General features: G+C 42.3%; 1 protein-coding gene across 1 annotated transcript in view; it reads left to right on the forward strand.

Annotated features, from left to right (window-relative positions):
- The window catches only part of LOC123980678 (zinc transporter 6-like), a 55958-nt gene extending 45441 nt beyond the window's left edge, over positions 1 to 10517 (forward strand). Inside the window, exons 7-10 of the mRNA XM_046065199.1 lie at positions 1942 to 2022; positions 6074 to 6109; positions 9225 to 9422; positions 10382 to 10517. Of these exons, the coding sequence (XP_045921155.1) occupies positions 1942 to 2022; positions 6074 to 6109; positions 9225 to 9422; positions 10382 to 10517 (451 nt within the window). The remainder of the gene's footprint in view (positions 1 to 1941; positions 2023 to 6073; positions 6110 to 9224; positions 9423 to 10381) is intronic.
- The last annotated feature ends 739 nt before the right edge of the window (positions 10518 to 11256 follow it).

Consider the following 11256-nt stretch of genomic DNA (forward strand, 5'->3'; position numbering starts at 1 on the left):
TGTTTGGCATCAAGTGTTTGTTCTGACCATCTGGTTTCTTCGACCTTTGCTCGGGAGCAAAAATCAACCTTTAAACTTGAAAGATTTGTCCAGATTACATTTTTTGGTCTCCCAGCTTTACCGTATATGTCATGTGGGATTAGTAATGCATTATTTAATTATTTTGTCCTCAGAGGAAAAAAAGGTTACCACAGTTAAAGAAATAGCTTGGTGCATTATGGATTAATGAGCCTAACCTGCCAGGCACAGTTTTTAGACTAGCTTTGTGCTACTTGAGCATCTCAAACTGCAAAGATTAATCAACTGTACTATTGGAAAATACCTAAAACTGTGTTTAAATTGCAGCCTCACTGTCCTGTTGCTTTACCTACATAGATTTGTTTACTATTTGTGTGTCCTCGGGTCACCCTCTGCACGTAATGTGGTCACGTCTCTTTGCGTTAATCCATAGCGTAGTGGTTTTATGCTGCTGTGGATGGGGCCTCCTATCAGTCCATTAGATCAGTGACAGTCAGTAGTATCCTGTTTAACCCCCATAAGCCTAGCAGACCACTCACTGAGACAAAGCGGCTCATCCGAGACAGCCTGCAGCGGGATCAACCCCGTGACCTTTTGATGAGGTCGGGTCACAAGGTCAGCAACGGTTATTGCAGCCGCGCATCAGCATCAGAAGTAATTGTGGACTTAATTTGTGAACTAATTTTTTCTTGATTAAAGGGGGGGGGGGGAGGTAGGACAACACCCTCGTCTCAGCCCACATCCTGATTCTGTTTAATGTTTCTGCTCGGGCATCCTGTCCCGAAGTCGACAAACTTTAGCTTGCAGGTTTATTTTTGATGTCAGTAGCTGAAAAAACATCTTATTATAATTTTTATTTTTTTTTTGGTCAAAACTTGATGCTTTTGAGTCGACCAGACGCGACCCTGAAGCGTCCCTGAATCGGCTCTCCGATCCGCAGAGAATAGGAAGCAGATCTATTTTTGCCGCTAGCCGCGTCAAGCAGCGCAGAGCAGATCGAACCAGGCAGGAAGTCAGACACAGAACGGCATAGAGAATCCGCTCAGTTTTCAAAATAAAATACCCGGTGGAGATTCCTGATTGTAAAACAACAATAAACACAGTTAAAACAGACACAAAAGAAATAATTCAACTATATAGCCTACTTAATCACAGAGAGCACAAAATGCATCAGCAAAATCAGGCCGGCAAAACGCTCTGATTCTGAAATGCTCCTTGTGGGAAATGCAGCCTGAAGTTAACGAACCAAAACGGGGTCACATAGAGCTGTGAAGAAGGTAGTAGAAGCACAAAAGGGACAAATGGCGGCAGGCCACACGCCCCGCTGCTGAAATGCTTCTGAGATGCTGCCAGTGGACTTTGATGCCGGGCATCAAAACCGCAGCGCAGCCGTAACGTGCTGTGGCCGGAGTCAGTGGATTCCTGGCGTAAATGCCCACGTTGTCTGCATGTGGATGTGGTACAACAGCTCAACATGAACCCTTCAACGTACGTGTTCACATTACACGTGGGAATGTCTTCTCTGTTTGAATGAATGAATGGATGGAGGCAGCTGTTGTTGTTGGGATTCCACAGAGCTTCAGCAGTTATCGGCATCAAGTTTAGTGGCTGGACTTCAGTACGTTAAATGTTTCTCTCACGGTGAAGAGGTTACGTCAGGCTTTGGTTCTTGTGCATGAGCGTTAGAGTTTCAGCAAAAATATGTCTTGCAGCTCGTAAATTGCAGACCTCTAACTTTATGTTGGCGTCTCATGTCACAGAAGCACAGTAAAGGGGGGGGGTTTAAACAATCCTGATGTTGTTTATGAACCGCCAGTTGCTACCAGCTTGGTGGCGTCCTGGTGATCTTGGATGAAAAGCGGCTTCAGTGTTTTCCGATGGTTTGTCCCAGTGTGGATGACGACGTGTCCTTTTGCTCTTCAGGTTTGAGAGACTGGAGGTTCTGGCAGTCTTTGCCTCCACTGTTCTTATCCAGCTGGGAGCCCTGTTCATCCTGAAGGAGAGGTGTGTATGTCTCCCTAACACACATACAAACACACACCTGAATAATAAACCAATATTACATTTTTAGTAACTTAAGTCGGCATTTGGAGCCGGAATAATAAAATGTCTTTGTCTGTTTTTTTGTTTTTTTTGTCTACGCCTCTCTCTTTGTCTCAGTAATTCTGTCTCTTTCGATTAAAACTTCAATTATTTTCTTTGGGTGACTCAGCATAACAACCTAATTATTATTTCCAAAGCAATACCCAAAATACTTCCAATTGTTTCTCTCCTTTGTTATGAATTTCACCACATTGCGCCACTCATTTTTTTTCCTCCAGTCTCAGCCATCAAACAATTTAAAAAAACAATGAAGTAATTGGACCCCAGGGCATTCCTGAAATCTCTCTAACAAACCCGTTTAGATCTATTTCCCTCCGTCTTTCACGTGTTTGCATATTTTTAATTTTGCATTGCCAAATATACTGATAATAATGATAATAACGGCATCATGTGACTCTTCTGGCTGTCAGAAGAGTCACATGATGCCGTTATTATCAACTTACTACCTTATTTTTTTATTTACACAGACAATTATTACATTCAAGCAGTAGTAACAATTGCAATGTAATGGCTCGAGGTTCTGCATAGGGCTGGACGATATGGCAGATGTTTGCTACTGAGTGAAAGTTGAAGAAACCTGATGGTTAATTGTGGTTTAAACTCGTCTTTATGGTCAACACTTGATGCCAAACAGTGGATCACTTCACAAATCTGAGGTAAAACATTCAAAACAATTGTGATAAAATCTTTTTCAACACACATGCATGAGTAAAATGAAGTAAAAGCTTTGTCCTTTTTCCTCAACAAAATAACCATCTTAATAAAAAATTAAGTCCTTATTTGTGTATGATTCAAATGAATTATTATATAGTTATTGAATATTTGTTATTGAAAATAATTATATTGCAATAATTATTGTTTTATTGTCCAGCCCTAGTTCAACATAATAAACATAAAGGACAAGTTTGGCAAAATAATTTAAAGTTACAAAAATTACAAATTAAAAGCAACACATAAGTCTTTAGTTTTAGCTTTACAATTTGTGCAAAATTTTTAAAGTGTCCAGGTAGGAAGTTTGTTTTCTGATTTGCTGGCATGTATTTGGAATTTTACTAATAAATTATTATGAGATTAATGACATACAGTTTATTGGCAGAAATTATGTGTTTAAATAATATAATAGTATATCATCTTTTTTTGAGATTGAGTTGAAGATCTAATGTTCTATTTAAGAAGAGATTGAGGTCCTGCCAAAGAGTCTGACTAACAGTACATTCCCAAAAAGGATTAGTTAGTGTTATTGTTTCATCTGTGTTGTGACTAAAAGAACAAAAAGGGTCAACATTTGACATATATCTTGCAATAACAGATTTAACAGGATTTTCAGGGAGACCTCACGCACTTTATCAGAGACAAAAAAATTCCTTGGTAAGAGCCATGTTTTTTCCCAGTCTATATTAACAAGATTAGATTAGAACAGATTATTCCAGAAAAATACAGAGGTAGGCTTACTGATTTATTTGTTTCAGTTCCCTTATACATTTATTATTTTGTTTTTGTACTCAAAAAAGGATCTGAATTACTTGTATAAAGTTATGGCGGTGCAGTTGGAGGGATAGTATCACTGGTAGTTGATGAGAGCAGCATTTTAATACCTGAAGGAACAGCATCAAAAACAATTGCAAATTTCTAGGAGGCACAGAAATTTTATGTTCTGACAAAAACTCAAAAGACAAATTGTTAACAGACGCCTCAGAAAATCAGACTGAACAAACTTGGTTGGTTTCAGTCACGGGCTAATATGATAGTTCAGTGTTCAGTTCTCGCTAACTTGTCAAAAATTTATATTTGTGTACAAATTTGGCAAAGCTGTCCTGTTGGAAACCTTCTGAGACAGCAGTTTAGCCCGTTTCGAATGCAGCCCATAGCTTCATGTGCAAAGTAAGGTTGGGGGATCAGTTTCAGTTTAGTGATTCTGATTCCAACCCCTTCACCACAGTTCTTCTTCATCCTCCTTGCTCATCTTCCACTTCATGGCTAAAATGAAAGGAGTCTCTGGACTAGCGGGGGAAAATATAGGTCCTGGCAGATAAGAGACACTTTCACGGACTTTAAAATGCTCAATCGGGAGCTGAAATATGCAGAAAGTTTGGAACCCATGCGCAGAACTGAAACCCACGTGAATCCATGGTTCTTGGAAATTTGGAACCGGTACTTGAAACCCAACCCTTGTGCAAAGACATAACACACATAAGAAACACTATTAACCAAGTGGATTGCAATAATGTGTGTGTGTGTGTGTGTTTCTGTGGTACAACCTGTTTGTCTCTCGCCATCTGAGAACATATAATAATTTAAAGGGATGGACATGGGTTTACTCTTAAAGGGGAGGTGTGTGTGTGTGTGTGTGTGGTGTGAACTGCTGAATTTTTTAGGGCTGTGGGAATGTCACTGCCTGGTTGTGTCTGTCATTGTGACACAAACACACACACACCTTCAGGCGCCCTGTGCGGGGTTGTCTTGCGGTCAGATCTCAGGGAAGGGAGGGGTACATTTCCAGAACAATAACACACAAACACACACATACAAGAATTCGGGTTAAGTCGTCACGCTGCAAACCCTTTAATGTGCAGACACATGTGGTGTGTCTGTGTGTGTGTGTGTGTGTGTGTGTGTGTGCATTAATATATTTGGCTGCTTGGCTGAGACTTAACTGACCGACTCTTAATGTGGCACAAGAAAATACTGGGTTCTGATTGGATGGCAGGTCAAACATAGTTCAGATCAACAGGTATATCAGACTGTAGGTGGTGAAAGTAACTAAACTAATGTGTTTAAAGTAACTACAACACACTTTACAACCTGGACGATTATTATAGAGACCTTAAAATAAAATTGTTGTGTTCCTCGCCTTCACCTCCATTCCTCATTTTTGAATATGAAGACATGTTTTCATGGAGTGTTATTTAGTTCTGCTTGAACTTGGTTAGCTGTAAGTTCAGAGACTGTTCGAAATGGGCTATAATATATGATAAAAAGGGACGTCCGGGGTCTAGAATGGATAAAGAAAATGTGTTAATGATCAAAATAAGAAAGAGCTTTAATGCCAAGTAGTATTTTAGACTTATGAGGAATTTGCTGTGATGATCAGGTGCCAGACATAAACCTACAGTTTACATAAATAAATGTAAAGATATATAAATATGTAATAAACATATGTGCAAGTTATAAAATAATAATAGAACTGCATTACTTCAGATTTGTGTCGTGCAAACATATTACAGGGGGAGAGGATTTGTATTTAAATAAATATATTAATATTAAATTTAAAAATGTAGGAAAATGTGCAGGATGGCAGTTTGTGCAGTGCTATGCAAAATATTTACACCAGATATACAAGTGCAAACATTTACCCTTTGTATTGTATATTATATATTTTATAACTGGTATTTTATTATAAGTTACACAGTTGATAAAAATGTGATGCAATATAATGACTGATTCTAGGCTGTGGTTCCTGCTGGTTTTCATTCTTCTTTTACTTTCTGAACCCTGCAGAAACCCCGAAGACAGACTAACAGTGACATTTCTTTCTCTCCCTCTTGTGCTGTTGTCTTTGTTTTGCCATTTCCCTGCATGAGTGAGACTGCACACACACACACACACACACACACACACACACACACACACACACACACACACACACACGAGAGTAAGGTTGCAGTACAGTGCATGTCCTGAATTGCTCAGTAGGGCAGCAGCACAGAGGGAGGAGACAGACGTGTGTGTGTGTGTGTTTGTCATTTAGCGTTTTTCATGCATGTGGATTTGTGTGTGGATAGAGTGTGTGCTTGTTAAAGTATTTCCTGTTTTCTCTGTCTGTTTGTTCGCTCCTTGTCTCCTTTCATTCCTTTCAATGCTCACTCTCTCTCTCTCTCTCTCTCTCTAGCGCACATTCAGAGTAGTCCCACCTGGCCAGTGTTGTTGAATGTGTTTGTTTCTATTTTGTCAGTGTGGAGCGCTTCATGGAGCAGCCTGAGGTCCATACGTAAGTATTTCCACACACAAACACAAATTCCCTCATCATCCTCTAAAATAAACAGACACAACATGATATACTCCTGTGTCTCCTTCTGTAAACACACACAGTGCCAGCTGTTGTCGGAACAGAACATCCCGAACATTTGGGTCAGACGGAGCGACGAGCAGAATTACACAGCCAAAGATTCAGACTGACTGACAGCTGTTCATTGTTAGCTTCACACTCTGACAGGGTGTATTTGCGTCCATACCAGCAGAGTTAATTAAACACGTGCCGATTGAGTTCTCGCCTCAGGGTAACGTCAGCTCCGTCAGAGAACAAACAACAAATGTAAAAGCTTATAAAATGTAAAACAAAATGGGGGTGGGGGGGGGGGGAGAAAGTTTGTCCAAAAGTTGTTGAGGTGAGCCGCACAGCAGACATTTTTATTCTCAGCTCAAACTCAAATAAATAGTGAGATTGACATGAAATCTACTAGGGTGTGCTGTTGTTTCCGGCCCCTTCACCACAAATCTTTTCAGTGCTTGACGAACTTCATCCTCTTCCTCCTTGCCCATAAAATGAAAATGAAAAATATGTCTCTTCACTAGCAGGTCGTCTCTGGGGACTCGTCTCTAAAGCCTAAAGTCGGGAGTAAATCAGCGGTTGATCGGCGGTCGCCACTCATTATGGGTGAACTACTAAACGACGCATCACAACAGCTTCCCGACACATTTCTGACACATCGCCGACGCCTGCCAGATAACTGGCACGCCACATATCTGGAGGAGTCGGCCGACTCGACATCCACATCCAGCCAATGAGAGCTGGCAGCTACTTTTTCACTGCAAAACACTTTTTACTCCCCTCCAGCTCTCTGTAGCTCAGACGTTCCTACCTGCTACCTGCGTGTGCTGATCCATCGTTCCACACAGATTCTTTGTCTTTATAATTTCTATCTTTATAATAACAAACAACAGCTGTTTTGTCTGTAGGTTCGCGTCATTCCCGTTTCACATTTCACGTGTGTTTTCTTAACAAAACGTGGTTTGACAGCCGCTGTCAGCTCGTGTAGCGTGTGACCCCCTGTCACCGATCAGTCACGTAGTGTGAACGCCACAACGACTTCAAGACTCCCGCCACAAGACGGCAAGTTGTGTAGTGTGAACAGCGCGTCTATCGGCCGACGCTGAAAGTCGTGTAGTCTGCACGAGGGTTCAGTAAAATATTTATTGAAATCCTTTGTAGACATCATTCGTTTCCCTTCAGTATAAAAGGTGAACATCAGCTCACCTGTGTTTTGCACCCGAGCTTTAGACGTTGCTACTGTTAGCGTTAGCTGGATCTGGGGTGTCATTGTAGCTGGGAGAGCGCGACACGTTGAAGACAGATTGGATCGGCTATCGACGATTGAAGTGACACTTTTATGGACTGTAAAATGCAGAAAGTTAGGAACCGATACGCAAAACCGAAACTCGAGTGTCTTATCGAATCCAAGGTTCTATGAAATTTGTACTCGATACCCAAACATACAACTGCACATGTAAACACGTCTTCCCATGTAGACTCCCAGCGTCAAGAATCAGCACATCTTGTTCGTTTAACCCGTGAACAAACTTCGAAACGTGAACTTGCTGCACAGAAGTACTGAGCGGAACAATGTAAAAAATGTGTTTAACTGTTAAGGTTTCCTTTTAAGAGTTAAACCAGCAGCCTCAGCTTGACACATGGAAGCAGTTTGTAGAAAGATCCGTGCATCAAATCACCTAAATGTCCTGTCACTGCAGGATGTGAACATTGAGAAGTCTGATTTTCACAGTTTATTTATCCACTGTCACTATCGCTGTCAGGCAGACAGTCTGATAAATGAAGACTGATTTGTATTCGAAAGGAAATCTGGCTGTTTATCAGTTAGTCTTGGACGTCGTCTCTCTCTCTCTGTCTTTCATTGCTCTTTTACCTCTCTCGCCCAGCACCTGTTTTGGTCGCTCTCTTCCTCTGTAGTTTGCTCTCTCTCTCTCTATCATCACTCCATAATAAAACAGATTAGTGGCGGCTTTTTTAACCTAAAACACAGAGAGACTTAAACCCGTCTCCTGTGACAAGATTACCCCCCCCATCCCCCCCTCATCCCCGCCTCTACTGTTCTTCTCTGAGTGGATGTGATTGGACGGCATGAGAGACGGCCGCTAACCAGAGGGACAGGTGTCTGCTGGGTAGAGAGACAGACACACACATTCTTTCTCTCTCCCTCTTTAATCTGTTCTTAGAGGGAGGTGGAGTTGGAGGGCTTTATCGTCCAGTTATTGTTCTCACCGTCGGGCAGCCCTTCGCCTCCCGCTGATTGTTTGGACCAATTTTTAGGCTCTTAAATGGATTGTCCCATGTGATTAGTGTGGTGAAGAGTACAGTTGCGTTTGCTTGCGAGCGGGCTTTGGAGCTCTGCATTAAATATCTGTTTGGTGTTTGTAAAAGTTATGATCGACAAGATAAATAAAAAATGACAAACCAGATGAATTTTCTCACTTGGTTGGAAATTATAGTTGAGAGAGAGAGAAAGAGACTCAAATTCAAAACAGGCGTATTTGAAGCTTCAACAAAAATGAACAAATAAGAACAAAATCTGGCTGCTGAGGTACAAGATGCTCAAAGATGCGCTGCTTCCAGTGCACATTTGAACCGCAGTAGAGACGTGTCAGAGCTCTGTCATAACCAGAACACAATATGGCTGCGTCTGGACTCGTTTCACACTTCAGTTTTAATCAGCGCAGCTCTTTACACCTGCCGTGCTTTGTGCACTTGTACTCTCAGCGCCTGGCTTTTTATTATTATTACTTTATTTACCAGGAACACTGCATATTGATAACATTTCGCAGGCAACAGTTAAAAACACACTCAAACATTAAAAGTAGGTCAAGGTTCAACTTTATTGTAATAAACGACGCTCTTAATGTTATTTCTAAGGATCGGTGGTTACCTTGACTTTTTCAAACTGCGGGATACGTTGAAACCAGTAACTGGCCCATCAATAGTGCTGACATGAACCACTAACGGCCTCTGGGGTTTGTTAAATATTTCTCTGCTTGTTAAAGATGTTTTTCAGCTTGTTTTTTACAGTCAGACTCTCTGTGCCTCTCTGCAGTGGTCGTCTGTTGGTCGGGACGTTCGTCGCTCTGTTCTTCAACCTGTTGACTCTGCTGTCTGTGAGGAACAAACCCTTCGCCTACGTCTCAGAAGGTACGCTCAACCCCTCCCAGTTGAACCACTTCATCCCACTGTGTTACACGCAGCTTCGCTTCAGACCGAACACCATCGCACCTGATTTTTCAGCTGTGTTTTTGTAAGAGGCGGGGTGGATTTGGGTTTCTCCTCTGGGTGGTTGAGGTTTGGTAATCCTCACTGGGGAACGGGGACAATTTGGATTTTGTTATATTTTGGGGGATTACTGAAGTAAAATGAAATGCCGGCACACTGTTTTGTCGGTAGATAAATCACAAACGGCAGCAGTGAGATCAGAGGTTAGTCCCTTCCTAATTGCAGAAATAAGTAAGTTGAAAAACCAAACAAACAAAGTTTTATGAATTTATGACAATATGTGTTTTTCAGAAGATTATTTTTGGGGTATTTTTGCAGCACAGAGGGACAGAAAATATGTTGCTGCCTTGGAGCCTGATGCTGGTGGATTAAAATGTAAACGTAACGCTCTACTATCTCCTCTCCAACCATAACTCCATTGACTCATTTGCGGCCATCAACCACACGTGCATGTCAAACACACACACATGCTAGTTAAACCAAGAGGACATGTCTTGAAATTGAAAGCCCTTAAACACAGTTTGGAAAACAGACATTCGGAGGAAGCCAACCCTCCACTTAAACGCTTTATTCATGTATTGCATTGATGTTTCATGACGCTGTTCCTCAGCCTCTAATCTGGCAACCGTCCAAATAAACATCATAAACACGGAGACCAAAGTTATGATCTCATAGACTGATCAATGGTGTTAAGGGCTAAGGAACTAGTGATAGATTTATCGGCTAGATGATTAATCTGGCCAATATCTGGCATTTTAAGATAATCTGCATCGGCCAATACCTTCACTCACAAGGCCTATAAACAAAAAATGTCTGCAGACACATCTGCAGCAGCCTTGTCAGTGAGCTGCCGGTGAACGACCGGGGAGCTCGGTGAAACCCGTGCCCACAGAGAAGAGCCTATTGTCGGCCTCCATCCGTGCGCCTTCCCCCTCTCCTGGAGGTGAGGACATATTTTTAGTGATTTCTCTGCGCCCCTGGTAGTCTGCTGGAGAACCTGGTGGAACTCTGGTGCGGACCAGACAAATGCTCTGTGGTCCGCCTCGCAGCGGTGGTCTCGGACCGCTCTCAAGTCAACTCTGGATCGGTTCATTTCTGGTGTGAACACCATTTGAACTAATCACAGGAAGCGTGACATTGTTTGTGTGATTGACACATAAAAAGAAAGACAAAGTGCTGCAACAGTCAAGAACAGCAGGTGGGGAGTTTGACTGGTGCTGGTGTGGTACACCTGTCTGATGGTAACGCAGGTGTCCTCAGGTGTTCCTTTCTTGTTTCCTCTACCCATTTATCCTCCTCTCTCCTCTTCCTTTTCCTCCTCCCTTTCCTCTCCTCCTGTTTCCTCCTGTTTCCTCCACTTCTCTCCTCCTCTCCTCTACTTCTCTCCTCCTCTCCTCTGTTTCCTCCACTTCTCTCCTGTTTCCTCCACTTCTCTCCTGTTTCCTCCACTTCTCTCCTCTGTTTCCTCCACTTCTCTCCTCTGTTTTCTCCTCTTGCCTCCTCTGTTTCCTCCTCTTGTCTCCTCTGTTTCCTCCTCTTGTCTCCTCTGTTTCCTCCTCTTCCTCCTCTTCTCTCTTCTGTTTCCTCCTCTTCTCTCCTCTGTTTCTTCCACTTCTCTCATCTGTTTCCTCCACTTCTCTCCTCTGTTTCTTCCACTTCTCTCATCTGTTTCCTCCTCTTGTCTCCTCTGTTTCCTCCTCTTCCTCCTCTGTTTCCTCCTCTTCCTCCTCTGTTTCCTCCTCTTGTCTCCTCTGTTTCCTCCTCTTCCTCCTCTTCTCTCTTCTGTTTCCTCCTCTTCTCTCCTCTGTTTCTTCCACTTCTCTCATCTGTTTCCTCCACTTCTCTCCTCTGTTTCTTCC

The sequence above is a fragment of the Micropterus dolomieu genome, linkage group LG12 (genome assembly GCF_021292245.1).
Source record: "Micropterus dolomieu isolate WLL.071019.BEF.003 ecotype Adirondacks linkage group LG12, ASM2129224v1, whole genome shotgun sequence".
Classification (NCBI taxonomy): Eukaryota; Metazoa; Chordata; class Actinopteri; order Centrarchiformes; family Centrarchidae; genus Micropterus; species Micropterus dolomieu.